This window comes from Salmo salar, chromosome 28 (assembly GCF_965601325.2).
Source record: "Salmo salar chromosome 28, fSalSal1, whole genome shotgun sequence".
Taxonomy (NCBI): Eukaryota; Metazoa; Chordata; class Actinopteri; order Salmoniformes; family Salmonidae; genus Salmo; species Salmo salar.
This window is the reverse complement of record NC_138318.1, coordinates 29,681,122-29,706,290: the sequence shown is the minus strand read 5'-3', so window position 1 is coordinate 29,706,290 and position 25,169 is coordinate 29,681,122. Positions and strand designations below refer to the sequence as shown.

The following is a 25,169-nucleotide window of genomic DNA, read 5'->3' as shown; positions in this document are numbered from 1 at the left end:
ATAAAAAAATAAAGACACACAACATTTGCCTCAACAAATAAACATAAGTAAAAGCAGGACCTGGAGTACTCTGAGGTTTTGTGGTAAACATTCCAATGTGGTACTTACAGATTGCAGAGCTGCTCTTGCTAATGCTAGTTTGTCCTCTCCATTGACACAGTCCCGCTGGACCCTGGTGGCAATCTGCTGCAACATTTCAAGCCTAAAAGACAAAAACATTTTGTCAATTTACATTAATATTGTACAGAAGTAATTTTACCACATAAACAAAAAAGATGTGGCAATGCAGTGCCAACAGAGTTCCACTTGAAAATCGCATCTGCAGAAAGAAAATCAAGCACAGAAAAAGCTCTGACAGCCCTGACTTCTTATGGTTAACCTCACCTTGATCCATACAAAGAGTTGTTATTGAGAAACACTGGAAAGGCTGGGGTGCTGGAGAGCAGTGGCTCCATGGCTGGTCCTGAGAGGTTCTCAGAGGAACCCAGGCTGGTCAGAGTGCTGTTGCTAACTGATGAGACACTGCTGTATCCCATGTTATATGCCATGTTGCTGTGCATGGTAGAAGAATATATAGGACTATACCGAGCCACTCAGAGAATCACACTAGCTAGCTAATTTCTCTTCCATCTAAGACAGGAACTCCAGCACAGACTCAGCCCCAACGATATGCGACACACACACAGGTCCACCTGGCACGGAGTGTTTTTGTCTCCCCTTTTTTATAGGGCTGCTACGTGTCCTCACGTACAGAAACCTACCCATAAAGAATATTTTGCCCTAGGCCATAGAGGCTCATGGTATTCTTGCACAATCCATTACAGGTTCAGACAGTAACAGCTGATGGTAACAGGAGTCATCAGGCATTTTGGATTGAAACGTTGTCTTTTTTGTGTGTCTGAATAAATCAACTTGGGAGCATACCAGAGATGCAGACATTCCTTTTTCTATTTAACAGGGTGTGTGGCACATACTACTGGGCCTCTATTAGTCTGCATAGCCAATAATTATCTACATAATATCACACAACATTACCAGATATCAACAAGCCACGTCATTTCCAACATTTTGTATTTTATTAGGATCCCCATTTGCTGTTGCAAAAACATAAATAGTCCCTGCAGTCCAGGAATGATAGATGCAAGATGACATGATAAGAGGACAATATTTGCCTGTGACTGTGTCAAACTGTCAGCTTATAAACAAACTGATGTTGACAAAAAATAAGGTGCACACCCACCATCAGCACTTCAAATCAAAAGTACCTAAAAAAAACATCACTGAAAAGCTTGAGCCGATAAACTAGGCATGGACTCACACCACAATGAATGCCTACAAACCTGACAAGAGATATGACAGTATTTTAGAAATAAAGAGATACGAGAAAGATGCATGATTTTACAACACCTCAGTTTGAAGAACTCAGTTAACCAAACCACAAAATGTAAAAATTGTAAAGACTATGTAATTTAGTGAACCACGGAAGAATCCAATTACTGCACATCCTCAAACAGAAGTATGATACTAAAGTCTAATGATAAAAAGGGTGACTTGAATCAAGAGCACTCAGCATTGACACTGAAACCAATCATTAATTACCGTTTTGCATAGTCATTGCAATCAGGCAATCGGATCAAATCTTCAATCTTAGTTAGCTCTGACTTACTGCTGTCATGCAAGTACGGGATCAGTATTACAAATCACAGTAGTGTGTGTTACTCCTGCAGTATGAGAAGGATGATCCTTCATACCTATCCACCTCAGGTCTCAGGCTCTTCTCTCTCTCCAGCATGGCCACGATCAGCTTGCCCCATTCCTTCTCCACATCGTTGGGGTGATATCCCTGAGGAAGCTGGATACGACCAAACTCGATCCACACCTGTCCCCCAACACACGCACAGCAACATCTTAGTGAAGTTCATTGTAGTCTGCTGGTTAAGAAAGAGCTTACAGGCTCTAAAGAACAACCGAGTGTAAGTCGTGGTAGCATACCTCAAGCATTTTGTACAGATGCTTGATTTTGCTCTTCTCGGTTTCTTTCAGTGGGATTTCATTCTCTTTAAACTGCAAGTACTGTGTATAAAGTGCCTGTCAAAAATCAAAGAAATAAAACATGTGATCAATGTTAACATAGAAAAATATCAAAGAAATATAGAATCAATACATTTTGAACAAGTTATTAGAAATTAATCTAATCTCAGTGTGTATACTCACACTTGTCTGCTTTGAAATGGCTGTATCACACAGAGCTCCTGTAGTCTTAGCAGCTGTGGACTATTTGAAGTAAACGGAGAAGCTCTCTGATACCCGTCAATATCGCTTTAATATTTCATGAGAGACGCTAATTATGGGCCATTTGAAGCCTCAGAGAGCTTGGGTTCTTAGCCTCGGGCTTTCAGGGCCAAGCACTATAAACTGATATCCAACTGACTGAAAGCCAACCAGACAAACACTTCACACATTGGATACTATTTGGAGGTTCATTCTTGATCAGACTAGGGCTCTTTCTACCATTCAATATGGCTGAAAATTCAAGCTGCATTTGATCTGTAATCAAATTGTATTTTTGCTTTACCTTGAGTTCCACTGGGTTGTTAGGGAACGCTCTGTCTGACATCACTGCCACATTGTGTTTGAGCCACTGGCTCAGGTAATTCACCATGTTCTGGTACTCTACCCATTTGATATCAACATCCTGTCAAGAAAAAAATTGGATTTTAAACATATCACTTTTCATACTTACATTGGCTCATGCAGGAATAGGTGCATTTTCTAAATGGACCAAGTTCTTGGTGTAGAGAGTATCGTGTTGTTCAAGCAATACATATTAGATCTATAGGGCATCTGCAAATATTGGCATTGTACAATGTGCAAAACAACAGCTTGTCATAATTTTGCTTTAAATAGTTGGTGCTATACAAACTAATCTACAACAAGAAGTACAGATGTAGGAACTTAATTTGATCAACCTGTTGCAGGAGAACTTAAAACATGTAGTGTATTTGAGGTTTAATAATGCTTCTGAAATTTGAAATTTCCACTTTGAAATGTCATACTTGATTTTTGCTTAGGAAAAATGTATTAACCCCTACAAAAATGTCCATTAATTATAATCCACATAATAATTCACATTTACTGTGGCTGCAGGATTTTCCTGCTGTAGCAAACTGGCTCAAATTAAGATCCTACATCTGCAGTTAAGGTTCTCTGCTGTGGTTACTAGAGTACACACAGTTTAGCATTCTTCCATAGCCTCTAAACAACATTTACACAATGTTCTGGGAGGGGTTCCAGCACCAAAATACTCCCTTTAAGCATCCAGCTCAAGCTTTCAGACTTTTTTGCCTCAACAAAGCCAGATGGAATAAAATGCCTTCTCTTAACCTGTTAGGGCTAGGGGGCAGCATTTGCACGTCTGGATAAAAAAAATGTACCCGATTTAATCTGGTTACTAATCCTACCCAGTAACTAGAATATGCATATACTTATTATATATGGATAGAAAACACTCTAAAGTTTCTAAAACTGTTTGAATGGTGTCTGTGAGTATAACAGAACTCATTTGGCAGGCAAAACCCTGAGACATTTTCTGACAGGAAGTGGATACCTGATGTGTTGTATTGACTTTAAACCTATCCCATTGAAAAACACAGGGGCTGAGGAATATTTTGGCACTTCCTATTGCTTCCACTAGATGTCACCAGCCTTTACAAAGTGTTTTGAGTCTTCTGGAGGGAGATCTGACCGAACAAGAGCCATGGAACGATGATGTCCCATTAGACACCTGGCGCGCGAGTTCATGTTGGGTACCCTCGTTCCAATACGTTATAAAAGAGTATGCATTCGTCCACCTTGAATATTATTCATGTTCTGGTAAAAAAGGCCCTAATGATTTATGCTATACAACGTTTGACATGTTTGAACGAACGGAAATATATTTTTTCCCCTCGTTCATGACGAGAAGTCCGGCTGGCTTAGATCATGTGCTAACAAGACGGAGATTTTTGGACATAAATGATGAGCTTTTTTGAACAAAACTACATTCGTTATGGACCTGTGATACCTGGAAGTGACATCTGATGAAGAGAATCAAAGGTAATGGATTATTTACATAGTATTTTCGATTTTAGATCTCCCCAACATGACGTCTAGTCTGTATCGCAACGCGTATTTTTCTGGGCGCAGTGCTCAGATTATTGCAAAGTGTGATTTCCCAGTAAGGTTATTTTTAAATCTGGCAAGTTGATTGCGTTCAAGAGATGTAAATCTATAATTCTTTAAATGACAATATAATATTTTACCAATGTTTTCTAATTTTAATTATTTAATTTGTGACGCTGACTTGACTGCCGGTTATTGGAGGGAAACGATTTCCTCAACATCAATGCCATAGTAAAACGCTGTTTTTGGATATAAATATGAACTTGATAGAACTAAAAATGCATGCATTGTCTAACATAATGTCCTAGGAGTGTCATCTGATGGAGATTGTAAAAGGTTAGTGCATCATTTTAGCTGGTTTTATGGTTTTGGTGACCCTGTCTTTGACTTGACAAAACATTACACACAACTCTTGTAAATGTACTGTCCTAACATACTCTAAATTTATGCTTTCGCCGTAAAACCTTTTTGAAATCGTAAAACGTGGTTAGATTAAGGAGATGTTTATCTTTCAAATGGTGTAAAATAGTTGTATTTTTGAAAAATTTGAATTTTGACATTTATTTGGATTCAAATTTGCCGCTCTTGAAATGCACCTGCTGTTGATGGAGTGCACCACGGGTGGCACGCTAGCGTCCCACCTAGCCCATAGAGGTTAAACATATAAGTGATGCAATGCAATGCATATTATATAACATCCGTGCCCAATCACAACCATAAATCAAGAATCACAGTCGAGAACCAAATCAAGAATAAAGTCAAGAATGTATGCCAGGCCTCCCGAGTGGCGCAGCGGTTTAAGGCACTGCATAGCGGTGCTAGAGGCGTCACTATAGATCCGGGTTTGATCCCGGGCTGTGTCACAGCCGGCCGCGACTGCGAGACCCATGAGACGGCGCACAATTGGCCCAGCGTTGTCCGGGTTAGGGGAGGGTTTGGCCGGCTGGGACTCCTTGTGGCGGCCGGGCGCATGCACGCTTCCGGGTTAAGCGAGCAGCGTGTCAAGAAGCAGCGATGGGATAAGACTGTAACTACCAATTAGATATCACAAAATTGGGGAGAAAAAGGGGTATAAAATGTACCCCAAAATAAAAATATATAAATAAATGAATGTATGTCAAAGTTATGACAAAAGATTTATAACTGGTGTGAATCCAAAGGATGTAAGTGTGAAATATATGGTGATAATCAAATTCAAGAGGACAGCATAGAGACTGCAGTCAATGGTTACAAAGATAGAAGTCAGCCCATGTTGACAATAGGACATTGTTGCTTTGTATTGAGATGTTGATTTTGCCTTCATCATACAGTATTTGAAATATAAAATGCTCTTCTCAACTCTACTCACGTAGGACATTTAAGTGCACCGCACAATAATCTGTTCATCATGTACTTACATTTGCATTGATACCGTCAACACCATCAGGTACTTTAGGGAAGACATCATACAGAGTGGAGACATACGTGATGACTGACTTCTCATCAGGAGTCTGCACATCCACGTCTGGTGAGAAAAGGTGAAATAAGACCCAATACACAACGTGATCGTCGTAAGGTACATGATTTAAGGGAGTGTTTATAATCATAATGAATACAATGTTTGATTTGAATCTCATGAATCCCATATACGTGTTGTGTCTTTTTTATTTAGTGAAGCATTGTCCATATAATGAAACAAATAACAGTAAGTTAAGCTGTGCTTAGAAGACATCTCCTCCCTCTGGTAATAATGCATTGCATTTCTTCCTGCTGATTTACAGTAGCAGAGATGTGTCAATGGCTTAGAGAATGTTTACCTGATGTGTCAAACAAACCATTAGAGAAAAGCATGTGGATAAACAGAATAACTCACCCTCAGGGTCCAGTAGTCTGGCCACCCCAAGCCGTTCAGCCACACTAAAGGCCTGCTCTAAGTTTGACCGGCTAGTCTGGCCCGACACTCTGGCCATATCCACCAGGTCAGGCCTGCAATGGAAGAGAAAATACCAGTGGAAGCTCATTAAGATTGACTGCTTTCTGATTTATGAAATGTTCATATGAGGAGACAGGGTACAAATGTATTATTTTGGAAATCATCATTTAGGGTGGTTTGCATTGTTATGTTTTAGGTTATTTCAGCGGTTTCAGCACACACTATACTTCTTGAATAGTTTTGTTTACCGTAAATTCCGGACTATAAGCCGCAACTTTTTTCCCACGCTTTGAACTTCGCGGCTTAAACAATGACGCGGCTAATATATGGATTTTTCCCGCTTTCAAATTTGTGGGTCCTGACAGCGTGGAGCATTGTCAAAAAATCCACTATCATCAACGGGTTTCGAAAGGCTGGACTGCTGCGTGTTGAAGAGGGCTCAGCGGGGGATTTGCCTCCGGATGAAAGTGACAAGAGCGACAATGAAAACGATCCAATATCGGATGAAGCAATTCTGAGGCTATTCAACTCCGACACCGAAGGAGATGGTTTCAGTGCACAGGAGGAGGAAGATAGTGACCAATGACTTTCTTGGTAGGCTACTGTTTACTGCTAATTTTTTATTTTTTGTTACAAGCCGTGTTTCGTTAAAGCCTATTTATTTTTGTTACAAGCCGTGTTTTGTTAAAGCCTATTTATTTTTGTTACAAGCCGTGCTTCGTTAAAGCCTATTTATTTTTTGTTACAAGCTGTGTTTCGTTAAAGCCTATTTATTTTTGTTACAAGCCGTGTTTTGTTAAAGCCTATTTATTTTTGTTACAAGCCGTGTTTCGTTAAAGCCTGTGTAAAGTTCATTTGTTTCAACGTACCGGTAGGCACCTGCGGCTTATAGACATGTGCGGCTTATTTATGTTCAAAATAAATAAAAAAATGTAATTCAGTGGGTGCGGTTTATATTCAGGTGCGCTTAATAGTGCGGAAATTACGGTAATTAGCAAGGAACAAACATTTTTGTTTGGGGGAAAGTTTTAGTGTGATGACTAGCAAATGTAATACAAGCCTGTAATATAATGCAATATAAGTCTGTAACATAATGTAATAAGCCTGTAACATAATGCAATATAAGCCTGTAACATAATGTAATAAGCCTGTAACATAATGTAATATAAGCCTGCAAAATGATGTAATATAAACCTGTAACATAATGTAATACAAGCCTGTAATATAATGCAATATAAGTCTGTAACATAATGTAATAAGCCTGTAACATAATGCAATATAAGCCTGTAACATAATGTAATATAAGCCTGTAACATAATGTAATATATGCCTGTAAGCTAACTACAGAGTAAATGCCTAGGGACGCAGTGCAGTCCCAGACTTTCCAGTGAAATAAATCTGTTTTTGCTCAAGAGACAAGGACAGTCGGGCCAGCCCAACATAGGTCAATGGTTAAGTAAAACAGTTCCAAATGACCCACACATACATCAATAACTTGTGTCCATTGAACTTAAGAATGATTGGACAGCAAATAATTATGTGACATTGACCATAACAAACAAAAGGGAGAGAAAAAGGAGAAATACATCTCAATCTACTAGTCAGTCTAGTTAATCTCATTTTAGGTCAGTCCAACAAGGTAGAGCAGTATTTCTAATCCCTGGTCTTCCAGTACCCCCAACAGTACACATTTTTATTGTGACCCTGGACAAGCACACCTGATTGAACTTGTCAACTAATCATCAAGCTATCAATGAGTTGAATGAGGTGTGTTTGTACAGGGCTACAACAAAAATGGGGTACTGGAGGACCAGGGTTGGGAAACACTGACGTAGAGTGTACTGGGTCATACTGAAATCTGATACTGTCTAACTGAAAAGCCAACAGCCCCCTAATGACTAGTCAAAACCACTAAGTGCTGCCTCATTGGAATGATGAGGTCCAAGATTCAAAATGTGGTGGTGAACCGCAGACATGATTCAGCAAGACGCAGCAAGACACAGCAAGTCAACAGAGGAGGAAAATAGTTATGTTGTTATGTATATTGTTTTTGTTATACACTGGGAATATACTCCTAAAGTGATATTACAGTTAAACCCTAATGAAAGACAAAATTGGTTTTAATATCCATTAAAAAAGCATTGTAGAGCATTCAAGGTCACTGTGCTGGAATTTATTTTTCAAATAAAATACAGAGATTGGTGATACAGTGGTCTCTTCTTCAGATACAGGTTCTGTACCTCAAGTGTTACCTGTATTTGTGAATGATGGTGTTACCTGTATTTGTGAATGATGGTGTTACCTGTATTTGTGAATGATGGCGTTAACTGTATTTGTGAATGATGGTGTTACCTGTATTTGTGAATGATGGTATTATCTGTATTTGTGAATGATGGTGTTACCTGTATTTGTGAATGATGGTATTACCTGTATTTGTGAATGATGGTATTACCTGTATTTGTGAATGATGGCATTACCTGTATTTGTGAATGATGGTGTTACCTGTATTTGTGAATGATGGCATTACCTGTATTTGTGAATGATGGTGTTACCTGAATTTGTGAATGATGGTATTATCTGTATTTGTGAATGATGGTGTTACCTGTATTTGTGAATGATGGTATTACCTGTATTTGTGAATGATGGCGTTACCTGTATTTGTGAATGATGGTGTTACCTGTATTTGTGAATGATGGTATTACCTGTATTTGTGAATGATGGCGTTGAAAAGCCTCCCGTCCCTCCAGGAGGAGGTGAAGTTGTCACAGCGTACGCCCACGTAGCCCTCGGTCATCTGCTGGGACCACATCAGCAGACGCTCCTTGGCTGTCATGTCCTCCGACTCCCCGCAAACATGGATCTCCGAGATCTGGAGAGGAACAACATAAACAAGTTAATACAGCTGTTAGTGTCATTACACCTACATCACAGATGTAGGATCTTCATTTGAGCCAGTTTGCTACAGCAGGAACAGGAAATGTGAATTATTATGTGGATTATAATTAATGGAAGTTTTTGAAGGGGTTGTTTGATTTTTTGTAAGGGAAAATCAAATCTCAAATTTATAAGTGGAAATAACAAACTTCAGAAGCCTTTGTTAAACCTCAAATAAACTACACGTTTTACATTTCCTGCATTGATGGAAAGTTCTCCTGCAACAGGGTGATCAAATGAAGATCCTACATCTGTACCATCAAACACCTAAATTACCATCAAACATATGGGTGAGACAGACCAAATAATACCTCAGGGACATTTTTCAGATGTCGGGAACAGCATTTCTAGAGTCACACATAGAATAACTAATAACAACATCAATTTCCTAACACACACGATCATGTGCTGAATGAATAAAAACACATGATAATTGTCTGCACCAAATTCAAGACAGACACCTCCAAATTTCCTTATTTGGTTGTAAAATGTAAAATTGGCAGTGTCGACATACAGCTGGCTAATAAATAAGCCATTCGTTGGCACATGTTAAAGAGTGTGATGACCTCAAACCAAACACATTCCCCTGTTGCTTCAACTCAGTTGACATCAGGTAGCAATTCCATGTATCTGGAAGAACAACATGATCACCTCTGATCTTGACAACAGGAAGTGACCTTTGAACCACTCCTGCTGTGTTGTCATGTTTCATGTTTCGCTAGGCAATGTTGACCTAGTAACACTTTCACAATCTGGTGGATTAGCTAGAAAAGGCGGACATTGAAACTAAGGTTGAGAGAAATGATGATGAGTCCTTTAAACAGGTCAACATTCACAAGGCGGTTTTCCAGGACGTGTACTCAGAGCATGCGCTGACCAACTGGCAAGTGTCTTCACTGATATTTTCACCCTATCCCTGACCGGGTAGGTAATACCTACATGTTTCAAACAGACCAACATAGTCCCTGTGTCCAAGAACGCCAAGGTAACCTGCCTAAATGACTACCGACCCGTAGCACTCACGTTTGTAGCCATGTAGAGCTTTGAAAGGTTGGTCATGGCTCACATCAACACCATCATCATAGAAACCCTAGACCCACTCAAATTTACATAACGCCCAAACAGATCCACAGATGACGCAATCTCTACTGCACTCCACACTGCTCTTTCCCACCTGGACAAAACACCTACGTGAGAATGCTGTTCATTAACTACAACTCAGCGTTCAACACCGTAGTGCCCTCAAAGCTCATCACTAAGCTACGGACCCTGGGACTGAACATCTCCCTCTGCATCTGGACCCTGGACTTCCTGACGGGCCGCCCCCAGGTGGTAAGATTAGGCAACAACACACGCTGATCCTCAACACGGGGGCCCCACAGGGGTGCATGCTTAGTCCCCTCCTGTACTCCCTGTTCACCCACAAATTCGTGGCCAAGCACGACTCCAACACCATCATTAAGTTTGCCGATGACACAATGGTGGTAGGCCTGATCACTGACAATGATGAGACAGTCTATAGGGAAGAGGTCAGACACCTGGCAGTGTGGTGCCAGGACAACAACTGGCATCCGACCGCAAGGCACTACAGAGGGTAGTCTGTACGACTCAGTACATCACTGGGGAAAAGCTTCCTGGCATCCAGGACCTCTATACCAGGCGGTGTCAGAGGAAGGCCCTAACAATTGTCAAAGACTCCAGCCACCATAGTCATAGACTGTTCTCTGTGCTACCGCACGGCAAGCGGTAGCGGAGCGCCAAGCATAGGTCCGAAAGGCTCCTTAACAGCTTCTAAACCCAAGCCATAAGATTTCTGAACAGTTAATCAAATGGCTACCAGGACTATTTGCATTGACCCCCCCTTTTTTTACACTGCTGCTACTCACTGTTTATCATCTATGCATAGTCACTTTACCCCTACCTACAAGTGCATATTACCTCAATTACCTTGACTAACCTGTGCCACATTGACTCGGTACCGGTACCCCCTGTAAATAGCCTCGTCATTGTTATTTTATTGTGTTACTTTTTTACTTGAGTTTATTTAGTAAATATTTTCTTAACTGTTATTTTTCTTAAAATTGCATTGTTGGTTAAGGGCTTGTAAGTAAGCATTTCATGGTAAGGTCCACACCTGCTGTATAAATCAAATAAAATGTGATTTGATAATGTGAGATATTGTAGCAGTCTCGTTCAGTAGATTTGGGGGCATGCTAATGTCACGACTTCTGCCGAAGTTGTTTCCTCTCCTTGTTCGGGCGGTGTTCGGTGGTCGGCGTCGACGGTCTTCTAGCCATCATCGATCCACTTCTCATTTTCCATTTGTTTTGTCTTGTCTTCACACACACCTGGTTTCAATTCCATCATTACATGTTGTGTATTTAACCCTCTGTTCCCCCATGTCCTTGTCCGGAATTGTTTATTGTAGTGCTTGTGCACGTTATGCTGGTGTGTAACGGGTTTTGTTTATCCATTGATTTATTGTTCTGTTTACGGTGGTTTTATTTATTAAACTGCGCCGTTATAAATCAGTTTTTTCTCTCCTGCGCCTAACTTCTCTGCCGCCAGTACGCACCCCCTACAGCTAAAAGGATAATATTCACTGCATTTGGAAAGTATTCAGAGCATTTGACTTTTTCCACATTTTGTTACAATATATTTTTATTCTAAAATGGATTAAATTGTTAGTCCCACTCATCAATCTACACACAATACCCCATAATGATGAAGCAAAAACAGTTTTTATTTTTATTTTCAAAAGTATATATAAAAAAAAATGAAATATCACATTTATATATGTATTCAAACCCCTTTAATCAGTACCTTGTTAAAGCACCTTTGGCAGTGATTACAGCTTTGGGTCTTCTTGGGTATGATGCCATGAGCTTGGCACACCTGTATTTGGGGAGTTTCTCCTATTCTTGTTTGCAGATCCTCTCAAGCTCTGTCAGGTTGGATGGGGAGCGTCGATGCACAGATATTTTCAGGTCTCTCCAGAGATCTTCGATTGGGTTCCAGTCCGGGCCCTGGCTGGGCCACTCAAGGACATTCAGCGACTTGTCCCGAAGCCACTCTTGCATTATCTTGGCTGTGTGCTTAGGGTCATTGTCCTGTTGGAAGGTGAACCTTCGCCCCCGTCTGAGGTCCTGAGCTCTCTGGAGCAGGTTTTCATCAAGGATCTCTCTGTGCTCCGTTCATCTTTCCCTCGAGCCTGACAAGTCACCCAGTCCCTGCCGCTGAAAAACATCCCCACAGCATGATTCTGCAGCCACCATGCTTCACCATAGGGATGGTGGCAGGTTTACTCCAGATGTGAGGCTTGGCATTCAGGCCAAAGGGTTCAATCTTGGTTTTGTCAGACCAGAGAATCTTGTTTCTCATGGTCTGAGAGTCTTTAGGTGACTTTTGGCAAACTCTAAGCGGGCTGTCATGTGCCTTTTACTGAGGAGTGGCTTCCGTCTGGCCACTCTACCATAAAAGCCTTATTGGTGGAGTGACCCTTCTCCCCCGATTGCTCAGTTTGGCCGGACAGCCAGCTCTAGGAAGAGTCTTGGTGGTTCCAAACTTCTTCCATTTAAGAATGATGGAGGACACTGTGTTCTTGGGGACCTTCAATGCTGCAGAAATGTTTTGGTTACTTTCCCCAGATCTGTGCCTCGACACAATCCTGAATTGGAGCTCTACGGACAATTCCTTCGACCTTATGGCTTGGTTTTTGCTCTGACATGCACTGTCAACTGTGGGACCTTCTATAGACAGGTGTGTGCCTTTCCAAATCATGTCCAATCAATTGAATTTACCCCAGGTGGACTCCAATCAAGTTGTAGAAACATCTCAAGGATGATTAATGGAAAGAGGATGCACCTGAGCTCAATTTCGAGTCTCATAGCAAAGGGTCTGAATACTTATGTAAATAAGGCATTTCTGTTTTTTATTTGTAATACATTTATTTTCGCTTTGTCATTATGGGGAATTGACTTGCCTAGTTAAATAAAATAATTGTAAAAAAAAAAAAAAAACGGTGTGTAGTTGGATGAGGACAAAATTTGTAAATTGCTCAAATGACCAACATGAACACAAGGTTGTTACACTTTCGTATACTTAGAATTACGTCATGGAAAATAGTGGTCTCGCCGCAATAAGATGCTTCCTTTGGGACTTACATGTACATTTTAGTCATTCAGCAGACACTCTTATCAAGATAGACTTACAGTTAGTGTTTTCATCTTAAGATAGCTAGGTGAGACAAATACCTATCACAATCGTAGCAAGTACATTTTCCCTCAGAGTAGTTATCAGCAGTCAGTGCTAGTGGGAAAATACTTCTCTTCTTATTTTTTTGGTGTGCGTGTGGGAGGGGTGGGGGTGCGCCGTGGGATATTTTCCTTTAGAATCTGAAAACTGGGAAATTGAGTAGCAAACGATAGACATTGATATAAGCTGTGTCTGAGAAGTAAGGAGTGGGCGAGTTGCATGGACCTCAGTAATCATAACATCAACATTTCAAGGAGAATCAAAGAACAAATAACCTTTCCAAATGCCAGCTGTTTATCACTGAAGTATACTACATCGCTAAAATCCAATAATTTGACAGCAAACACATTGTATACATAAATAAAAGATGCATGACTTTTCCATAAAACCATTATCAAACCAGTTTAGAACCTGGTTTGACATAAGTGGTAGAACCCTAGTAGCCAAACTCTAGCTGAGGCGAGGCTCACCAGAAACACTGCTGAGGGAAATATCTTGTGAAGAGAAACAAGTTAGTTAACTACATAGAGCTTTGTAATTATCTCTCTGTCCATGTGTTGTGGCTTTGTAGGATGTACAGTGTATATTACAGCTCTACATCACAGCATGTGATGATGCCAGTTATGCTGTTATTTTACTCAAAGGGATTCTTCCACGATGTCATAGTGTAAATATAGTTGTCTTCTGAATGGTTTTAGAGAGCAAATGGCGGTTAGCAGTCTGCCAGTACAGTATAGGGAAAGATAGTGGCGTGAAGCCAAATCACACATCAACTCAAACACTGTCTCCATGCAACACCACTGCAATGGAACAACACTTCACAGAATAATTTCAAACATACGAAAGCATCTGTACAGATGTAGGATCTTAATTTGAGCCAAGTTGCTAAAGCAGGAAAATAATCCTGCAGCTGCAGGAAATGCGAATTATTATCTGGATTATCATTAATTTACATTTTTGTAGGGGCTTACATTTTTCGTTAGGGAAAATCAAGTCTGAAATTTCAAAGTGGAAATGACAAAACTTCAGAAACTTTTTAAACCTCAAATACACTACAAGTTTGCATTTCCTGCTGAGCAGGAATCAGAGAGGTGAGTGGGGCTGACATAATCGATATCCACCGCGCCTGGGGAACAGTGGGTTTACTGCCTTGCTAAGGAGCAGAAAGACAGATTTTTACCTTGTGAGCTCAGGGATTTGATCCAGCAACCTTTCAGTTATTGGCCCAACGCTCTAACCACTAGGCTACCTACCCCTGAAAGGAGGGAAATATGAGAAATTATTCACACTGACAAGTAGAATCAGCGACGAAAGGAAAACATTTGACTTTTTTTTTTAAACTGTATTGTTTACATGTTGATTGCATATTAATGTCAGCCTACAAGGAAGATAGGCCATGTGGAGATGTTCATATTGAAACATCTCTTTTTGTTTGATAAGATTAGTACAGATTTCTCAGGGGACCCCACACGGGGCCCTGGCCCCAATTTTGGGAACTACAGTGCTAGCCTCTCTCTCTGCTTGCATCCTTTCTCTCTCTGTCTCCTCTGCTTCTTCCTCACTCAGCCTCACCACTGAGCACCACATGCCCAAATCACTGTCTGTCTCAGTAGCCTACTCTCTTTTTTTATGTAGCATATTTTTTGCTGCCACTCCGTTTAACGTTAGCTTCTTCCTTCAGCCTTCTAACTGGCTAAGAAATACAAGCTAGAGCCCTTCAACGTTATGCAATAGAAGTCTCTGCCGGCAGCTAGCCACCTGACTGACATATCTACAGTATGAGCGACTATTTACCAGTTGTGCACTCATTCACTACAAATAATTTTTTATTTGTTTGGGGGATGTCTGTAGACACGGCAGGAGTCACGGGACGGTTTTAAAACTGCCTTTTGTCCGGCATCTCGCAAACACACTGTCAGCAGCGTCTCAAGTTGCCAATTGAGCCGACAGTGAGCTGGGGTAGTTGGTAGAATGGTGAATGTGCTGCTAAAAAAGCAAAAAATCAAGGGGATGCAGGCGAACATAACAAACAAACCACTCTTCATGATTCCACTCGTTCACAAAGAGCCAGACGTGATTAGAACTGTCAGATAAAGAATATAAGCGCTCTGAGCTATGATCACCGCTGGGAGCGATATTTACAGTTGAAGTCGGAAGTTTACATACACCTCAGCCAAATACATTTAAACTCAGTATTTCACAATAGAGAGTAGAGAGAATGATTTGTTTCAGCTTTTATTTCTTTCATCACATTCCCAGTGGGTCAGAAGTTTACATACACTCAATTAGTATTTGGTAGCATTGCCTTTAAATTGTTTAACTTGGGTTAAACGTTTCGGGTAGCCTTCCACAAACTTCCCACAATAAGTTGGGTGAATTTTGGCCCATTCCTCCTGACAGAGTTGATGGAACTGAGTCAGGTTTGTAGTGCTCACACACGCTTTTTCAGTTCTGCCCACAAATTTTCTATGGGATTGAGGTCAGAGCTTTGTGATGGCCACTTTAATACCTTGACTTTGTTGTCTTTAAGCAATTTTGCCACAACTTTGGAAGTATGCTTGGGGTCATAGTCCATTTGGAAGACCAATTTGCAACCAAGCTTTAACTTCCTGATTGATGTCTTGAGATGTTGCTTCAACATATCCACATAATTTTCCTACCTCATGATGCCATCTATTTTGTGAAGTGCACCAGTCCCTTCTGTAGCAAAGCACCCCCACAACATGATGCTGCCACCCCCATGCTTCACGGTTGGGATGGTGTTCTTCGGCTTGCAAGCCTCCCCCTTTTTCCTCCAAACATAACGATGGTCATTATGGCCAAACAGTTCCATTTTTGTTTCATCAGACCAGAAGACTTTTCTCCATGTGCAGTTGCAAACCATAGTCTGGCTTTTTTATGGCGGTTTTGGAGCAGTGGCTTCTTCCTTTTCGCACCAAAGTACGTTCATCTCTAGGAAACAGAATGCGCCTCCTTCCTGAGCGGTTGTCACGACTTCTACCGAAGTTGATGCCTCTCCTTTATCGGGTGGTGCTCGGCGATCGTCGTCACCGGTCTTCTAGCCACCATTGATCAGTTTTTCATTTTCCATTGGTTTTGTCTGGTCTCCTTACACACCTGTTTCTTATCCCAGTAATTAGATGTTGTGTTTTTAACCCTCTGTTTCCCCTCATATCCTTGTCGGTGATTGTTTGTTATGTTATTTACGTGTTGTTGATGTATCGGTGTGCGACGGGTTATTGTTAACCCGGATTATTTTCTACGTTGGTTTTGGAGTTAGTTTTGTTAATAAATACTCAATTTTTTTAACCACTTTGGTTTCTCCTGCGCCTGACTTCCCTGCCACCTACATACACGGATTATGACAGAGGTATGACGGCTGCGTGGTCCCATGGTGTTTATACTTGCGTACTGTTGTTTGTACAGATGAACGTGGTACCTTCAGGCGTTTGGAAATTGCCCCCAAAAGATGAACCAGACTTGTGGAGGTCTACAATTTTTTTCTGAGGTCTTGTCTGATTTATTTGGATTTTCCCATTATGTCAAGCAAAAAGGCACTGAGTTTGAAGGTAGGCCTTGAAATACATCCACAGGTACACCTCCAATTGACTCAAATTATGTCAATTAGCCTATCAGAAGCTTCTAAAGCCATGACATCATTTTCTGGAATTTTCCAAGTTGTTTAAAGGCACAGTCAACTTAGTGATGTAATCTTCTGACCCACTGGAATTGTGATACAATTAATTATAAGTGAAATAATCTGTCTGTAAACAATTGTTGGAAAAATTACTTGTGTCACGCACAAAGTAGATGTCCTAACTGACTTGCCAAAACTATAGTTTGTTAACAAGAAATTTGTGGAGTGGTTGAATAACGAGTTTTAACAACTCCAACTTAAGTGTATGTAAACTTCCAACTTCAACTGTAAATGCTGACCCGTAACAGATACTAAATATATATTTAAATGTTTTCAAATTTTAAAACATTACTGAGGTCCGGACCTCATAGTTACAGCCATTGTTACAATAGCTGGCTACTGATACGCTAGCACATGACATTTTAGTCCACACATATTGGCTGGCTATAAATAGTTGCACTTGGTTTACCTCTTGTTGGGCGGATGTACACTTGGCAGACACTTGGAGAGACTCCAGATAATCTGGAGAGAGGGACCCTCTTCCAGAGCAGGTGTGGACCCTCCTCCTCTTGTGAACTTGAGTGCTCCATATGATTTCAGGGAGCTGTTCTAGGTTCTCTGATCTGTCATTGTCTCCTCTCAGGGTTCGGAGCATATGCTCCATGGCACCGAATGTCACTGCCCGCGTCAGCTGCTTATGTGACAGCTTCTTTTCCAGCAGGCCGTCCTTAGGAGCGATACTCCTGGAGGTCTTGGTGATGCCATGGAGAATTGCCTCTCGGTCTGTCTGGTGTGCTGAAATTTGTCCCGATTGTGATGCTAACTTATTCCTAAGAGGAACTTTGGGGACCTCCCCAACATACAGCCCTTTGTTGATACTTCCCAGCCTGGGTCTGGGTGTCTCCCCTTCCGGTGCTCCCTCCATCCCAACCTGGCTCTCCCTGATGCCCATGTCTGCTTCATGCTGGAGCTCTACCCTCCTGGGGATATCCTCCTTACTCTGGACGCTCTCTCCCCCTCTGCTCTGGAGGGATTCCGGCCGCTGAAATTCCCCCAATTTCCTCTTCTTCTTCCTCTGAAAGTAGCGCCGGCCGCGGAGCTCTTTGGACTCGGGGCTGAGTGGAGCTTTGGTGTGGTCCACATAACATTCCTCCTTGGGGCCCCTCACACAGCCACACACATTGCCCATGACCGTCAGACATGCATTCCCTTTCTATAAACTGTGTTTAGTTCCTTCTAACTGTAGTTTTCACGCCGGGATTCCGCTAGTGAACTTAACTTGATCTAGAGCTCTGTTATTCCACTGAGAGGCAGCCATAGTTCTTCTCCAAGGGGGCGGAGAGGAAGTGATGGCAGGCAGCCTGACAACAGACCCAAACACCCCTCCCCTTCACAAGGGAGATGGGTTGCCTGGGGAGAGAGAGTCTGTCTGTCTGTCCTTATGCCTGCCTGCCTGTCGCAGACTCCCAGAAGAACACAGCTGAGATGTCCCATGCACTTCCTTCAGTCACTCCTCTCTTCCATCACTCCTCTCTTCTCAACTGCTCTGCTCTTAGGAATCCTCTAAGTCTCTGAAACGTTTCCTTTGCGCGGCTAATCCAACACAAACACATAAATGCACCACCGGAGAGACAGAGGCACTGCCACGTCCCAAACGATTCCACCTCACAGCTGACAGAGAGAGAAATAGCCCTGCTTCCTGTTTCGGGGTGTCCTCCTCATCTGAAGTGTAAACACAGCCCCCTCTGGGTGTGCTTTCACCCCACTGCAATTCCCCACCATGGTCGTGACCCCGACTTTGAAAACCACTGCCTTATGTATTACTGCCCCACAGTTACAAGAAGTGACATGGCTCCTAGCCTCCCACGCATAGGCTACTTTCTGTCCCTAACACTAAAACTGAAACTAAATCATATAAAAAACAAATAGAAATGTTTTTATATAACTTTAAATAAAAACTAGTAAATTCGATTTTGAAAACTAACGGAAACTAAACAGAATTTCGTCAAATGTGGCTGTTTATAACAGGGCTGCCTGTCTGACGGGGGCAGGGAGTGAGAGCAGCAGGACAAGATCAGCTGGCTGTCGGGTGTCTGCTCTGCCGGCTAATGGCCACTGATTACACCATATGGGAAAACTTTGCTCAGCAAGTTGGCCTTCCGTGATAGGCAGTACCAAGCAGAAAGAATCCCTGCCTATCAGAGGGGCTTTTAAAATAACAGGAGAGCATGGGTCAACAAAAGCAGTCGACGCAAATCCTGGCAGCTAACAAAGCCCTACCACTTTGTCTATTAATCAGACTGTATACAATCGCAAAGCCAGAAGTGGGGCTTGAGTCCAATGGTTTAAACAAACACTATTATCCAGCCAGACCATTGTCATCCCAGTTCAACTGAGGGCAAATACAGAATACACTTAGCACAGGAAGTGACTTGTGCACACTATATGACCTATGGAACACACATAATGATTAGACTATATGTAATTGTATATGTGAATTGTGTAGCATGTACTGTCCATGAAAAGCATATAAAGCTTGTGATTTTTGTTTAATATATTCAACAATTTGGGACAGATAGTTAAATTGGCAAGACCTCAGGAAGAGCGTTTATTGAAATAGTAGAAATAATTTCTTTGCATAGCACAACTAAAAAGAACTGTCTTACCAGGCTCTGACACTATTCTGACGGCAGTGACATTTCCCCTGAAGGTTCCAGAACTAGGTCCTGCAGTTTACATACTGTATACCTGGCTGGCTACAGTACATTCAAAATACACAGTATACTGCACAAAAGCAAAACTACTTCATAAACTATAACACCAGAGCGGCCTATATTTACTTTCATGGAAAATCTGCTTTCTATGTTAATGTATATATAAACTGAACAAAAATATGAACGCAACAATGCAACAAGTGTTGGTCCCATGTTTCATGAACTGAAATAAAAGATCCCAGAAATGTTCCATAGCCACAAAAAGCTGATTTCCTTCAAATGTCATACACAAATTTGTTTACATCCCTGTTAGTGAGCATTTATCCTTCGCCAAGATAATCCATCCACCTGACAGGTGTGGCATATCAAGAAGCTGATTAAACAGCATGATCATTACACAGGTGCATCTTGTGCTGGGGACAATAAAAGGCCGCTCTAAAATGTGCAGTTTTTTCACACAACACAATGTCACAGATTAAAGGGAGCGTGCAATTGGCATGCAGACTGAAAGAATGTCCACCAGAGCTGTTTTCAGAGAATTGAATGTTAATTTCTCTACAATAAGCCACCTCCAATGTCATTTTAGAGAATTTGGCAGTACGTCCAACTGGCCTCACAACCGCAGACCAGGTGTATGGCGTCGTGTGGCGAGTGGTTTGCTGATGTTAACGTTGTGAACAGAGTGCTCCATGGTGGCGGTGGGCTTATGGCATGGGCAGGCATAAGCTACGGACAACGAACACAATTACATTTTATCGATGGCAATTTGAATGCACAGAAATACCGTGACCAGATCCGAATGCCCATAGTGAGGCCCATTTTGTTTAAGGTATCTGTGACCAACATATGCATATCTGTATTCCCAGTCATGTGAAATCCATAGATTAGGGCCTAATTAATTTATTTCAATTGACTGATTTCCTTATATGAACTGTAACTCAGTAAAATCTTTGAAATTGTTGCATGTTGCGTTTATATTTTTGTTCAGTATATATATTAATTCCTGTGGTGTTTAAATAATATCTGAGTTTTGGCATACTGTAATTTCTCATTCCGTGCAAACCAATGTGGAAAATATAATTACAGTCTTCTAGCATTGAATAAAGTCTTAAAATACAGACATATATTTCACTGACTCATCTCAGATGTTTGTTTTGCAATGTCATCCTACTTTATTCTTTCATCCTTTTTATTCACCCATCTAACAGGATGTTAGTGCTTCCAGCAAATGGCTGTCTTTAATCTCCTGTTGGATCTTCAGATGACAAAGGGTAGAGAAGTGTGGAAGGATGGAAGGACGGAAGAGAGAGAGATGTGTTCATTACATTACGGCAGACTCCATCCTATCACGTATTATGTCCCCTGGTGAAACAAGTCCAAAGCCTTCATAAATTGGTTTCTGTCAGTGAGATTTGTTTTCATAACCCTTGGAGACCTTGACTGTCAGTCAGACGACACTGTAGAGACCAAAGAGCAACAATATGATGATGCATCGTCACGGCAGTGTATTCAGGTCCTACTGCATCATTTCAGCAGTGTATTCAGGTCTCACCGCATCATCACGGCAGTGTATTCAGGTCTCACTGCATCGTCACGGCAGTGTATTCAGGTCCTACTGCATCATTACAGCAGTGTATTCAGGTCTCACTGCATCATCACGGAAGTGTATTCAGGTCTCACTTCCTTGTCTCGGCAGTGTATTCAGGTCTCACTGCAGCTATTGATTTCCACATGAGACTGACTGAGTGGAAGACAATGCACCAGGCTTTCAATGCCTTGTCCCAAGGGTGGATATGCAATATGCTTTCCATTGTAGGGAACACAGCAGGGACTTCAATGTATACATTATGTAAACACACCTGGGGACTGCCTTTGTAAAGCAATTCTCAACAAAACAGTCTAGAATGCTTTTGTATAACTTCAATAGCTATAGTCTATTGTTTCACTTCTTATCATACCATAGCAAGTGATGTATGAATGACATATGACATTCTTAAAAGGAAATATATCAGAGAATGAACACAATGCCATTGGACGATAATGACCGAATGTCTGGATCATCCTACTATAGGTAATGGCAACTTGCTCCTTCCAAAACCTTTCTGATAGAGTCAAGAAGCATCAAAACAGGGTTGGGTCCATCACTATTTCACACTGGTTTTCTGCCAGCTAGGTTTTAACCCCATACAGAACTGATCAACATGTTTTCCAACTGCCATGCAACCCTGAAAAATCAAGAATCTACAGGTCCACAATCACTAGCTAGTCCAAATGCCCAGCGGCACGCGTAAGAGTGACAGGGGCAGGTGTAGACACACATCCCCCTAGCTACCCGTCAGCATGTTTTATGATTCCAAGCATTCGAAAATGATTTCATTATTGCCATATTTGTCCTTCTGCAACAAGAACTTCAAACGATTCACTTTCAAAATATTCAGTCTCTTTTTGTTTTTACCAGACCTCATGGAGGCTGGGATGTCTAGGCAACAGAGGAGAGACAGGAGAGATGTTGAGGCATGCAACTAGACACTACAACACTGCTCTCTGTCTGTTGAATTGGTATTGTACACTTATGGAAAAATACACTCCCCTATGTATTTAATTGGACAGTGAAGCTAAAACTTTGGCTCTATACTCCAGCATTTTGGATATGAAATCAAACGTTATATATGAGGCGACAGTACATAATGTCACCTTTCCTTTGAGTTTGTTTTGGTTGTGTTTCGGATTACGTTGTGCCCAATAGAAATGAATGGTAAATAGTGCATTGTGTCATTTTGGAGTCACTTTTATTGTAAATAAGAATATAATATTTTTCTGAACACTTCTACATTAATGTGGATGCTACCATGATTACGGATAATCATGAATGAAGAGTGGATAATGTTAGGGAATAGGGTAGGTAGTTTAGACATCACACTACAGCTCACTACCACTTCCACACTCCATCCTCCAGGGGGCGGCAGCAACCTTGTCCAAGTGCTGAGCCTGGTTGATAAGCACAACAGGTGCAGCCAATCAAGGTGAGAGTCCCAGCTGGAAAAGCCGTGAAGCTACTGGTTTTCTTCGGTGGCTATGAGGCCTTTCGTTTGGTTATGAGTCTTTAGTATGGGCATGGCTTTGGTATTTTTTACTTTTCGTACATATTTATGTTTCGTCACCATCTGAACAAATAATATTCCCCTTTGACTGGGCGACCAAGAGGTCAAGAAGGAGCTGTCCCTAAGGTAAAGTGGCTGTCTCCTGGGCGAATGTACATTCAACACCAGGTTGCATAGGCTTACTTCTCACATTTATGCACACATCAAATCAGGTAACAGACCAGTTAACTATGCCTAAGACCCCTAGACTTAGCGAGTCAAACAATATTAGCAGGCTAGTTAATCGGTTTTGTAACTCATGATGAGTGAGAAAGTTACAGAGGCTTAATATCATACCCCCCCCCCCAAAAAAAAATGCTAGCCTCCCCTGTTATTGGTAATGGTGAGAGGTTAGCATGTCTTGGGGGTATGATATAAAATGCTAGCCTCCCCTGTTATTGGTAATGGTGAGAGGTTAGCATGTCTTGGGGGTATGATATAAAACGCTAGCCTCCCCTGTTATTGTAATGGTGAGAGGTTAGCATGTCTTGGGGGTATGATATAAAATGCTAGCCTTCCCTGTTATTGGTAATGGTGAGAGGTTAGCATGTCTTGGGGGTATGATATAAAATGCTAGCCTCCCCTGTTATTGGTAATGGTGAGAGGTTAGCATGTCTTGGGGGTATGATATAAAATGCTAACCTCCCCTGTTATTGGTAATGGTGAGAGGTTAGCATGTCTTGGGGGTATGATATAAAATGCTAGCCTCCCCTGTTATTGGTAATGGTGAGAGGTTAGCATGTCTTGGGGGTATGATATAAAATGCTAGCCTCCCCTGTTATTGGTAATGGTGAGAGGTTAGCATATTTTGGGGGCATGATCTTTGTGCATCTCAGAAACATATTCTATTCTTATTTACAATACAAGTGACTTCAAAATGACACAATACATGATTTACCATTCATTTCTTTTGGGCGCAAAATAATCCGTAACACAACCAAAACAAACTGCAAATGCATCCAACAAGTTTGTAGAGTCACAAGCTCGATGTAGTCATTGTGTGCTAGGAATATGGGACCAAATGCTAAACGTTTGATACACTATAAGTGAATTTCTCTAAATATACAAAGTGCATTATTTGTAAACGGTAAAACATATATGTATGAAAATATCCTCAAATATAAGGTGACATTTGAGTTTTAGCTTCACTGTCCAAATAAATATGTAGTGGAGTGTATGAACTAATGCAGATAAACGGCTTACTGTACAGTAAGTGCATGCTTCTTCTTGTCTTTCTACCATGGTGTGGTTCTAAGTTAGGGAGTCATAAGGCTAGCTGCTTCTAACATTCCTTTCCCATACTGTAACCCAGTGGAGACAAGCTTGCAGGCTGACTGTGCCAAATATATTAATAATCCATAGCAGGGGCCTGAGAGAGAGAGAGACAGAGAGAGAGAGAGAGAGACAGAGAGAGAGAGAGACAGAGACAGAGAGAGAGAGACAGAGAGAGAGAGAGACAGAGAGAGAGACAGAGAGAGAGACAGAGAGAGAGACAGAGAGAGAGAGACAGAGAGAGAGAGAGAGAGAGAGACAGAGAGAGACAGAGACAGAGAATTAGCAGTGTGTCCTTCACTAGGCCTCAGAAATGCAACACTAGATCCACCTAGTGCTGCTACTGATGGTGCCATCTACCCTCTAGTGTGCAGGCGTGTGTGTATGTAGGTTGCTAGTTTGAATCCCTGAGCTGACTAGGTGAAAAATGTGTCAATGTGCCCTTGAGCAATGCACGTAACCCTAGTTGCTCTAGATAAGAGTGTCTGCTAAATGACTAAAATGAATCCATTGTTTCCATGTGAATGTACAGCTGCAGCAAGACAGTCTGTGTGGTGCTAGACAGACATGGGCACGAATGCTCTCAGGGTGTGGGGCCTGTGAAAACACTGTGAAAACACTGTGAAAACACTGGAAGGAGGGACACTGAAAACAGATGAACTTTAAGCGATAGCCAGGCTGAAGGAAGTGACACTTCCTCTAATGCAAACAATCTATTTTCCTGCGCTCATCATCACACAACACATCATACTGGAGGGAGGGACATGTTGTTTGCATTGTAATGTCAAAGCTCTCCCTCCACGGAAGCATAAACACTACACCGACCTAACGAACATTTCACCATTTCAGCTCAGATAACCATTAAGCTTGGGGAGTTAGTGCAAGTCTTCAAGTGTCCAGCAAGGTTACTAATCACACCATTGCAGCACCATTTTCAAATCCACCTGTCATTGTCAGCAGGTGACTTCACTTGGGGAGCTTTTCCACTTGTAAGTGCAGAACTTGAAAGAGACCATCTCTCTCAGGAAATGACCCGTTACTACCATGAATATGGTGTATGAGCCAGCAGACAAACATTTTCACAGCCATAATAACTGGGGCATGTATGAGCCAGCAGACAAACAGACATAGATATAGGCCTACAT

General features: G+C 41.5%; 1 protein-coding gene across 25 annotated transcripts in view; it reads right to left on the bottom strand.

Annotated features, from left to right (window-relative positions):
* The window catches only part of dst (dystonin), a 188,399-nt gene that overhangs the window by 93,664 nt on the left and 69,566 nt on the right, over positions 1 to 25,169 (bottom strand). For 22 of the 25 annotated variants that reach the window (XM_082970559.1, XM_082970556.1, XM_082970565.1 and 19 more), the window contains 7 exons: positions 8,776 to 8,942; positions 6,014 to 6,126; positions 5,559 to 5,665; positions 2,576 to 2,695; positions 1,993 to 2,088; positions 1,752 to 1,879; positions 109 to 202 (listed from right to left, as the gene is read on the bottom strand). In XM_082970559.1, coding sequence (XP_082826685.1) covers positions 109 to 202; positions 1,752 to 1,879; positions 1,993 to 2,088; positions 2,576 to 2,695; positions 5,559 to 5,665; positions 6,014 to 6,126; positions 8,776 to 8,942 — 825 coding nt within the window. Of the gene's footprint in view, positions 1 to 108; positions 203 to 384; positions 708 to 1,751; positions 1,880 to 1,992; positions 2,089 to 2,214; positions 2,303 to 2,575; positions 2,696 to 5,558; positions 5,666 to 6,013; positions 6,127 to 8,775; positions 8,943 to 17,367; positions 18,428 to 25,169 lie in introns of those variants that run through there. The other 3 variants (XM_045710361.2, XM_045710373.2, XM_045710372.2) reach the window with 3 other exon arrangements.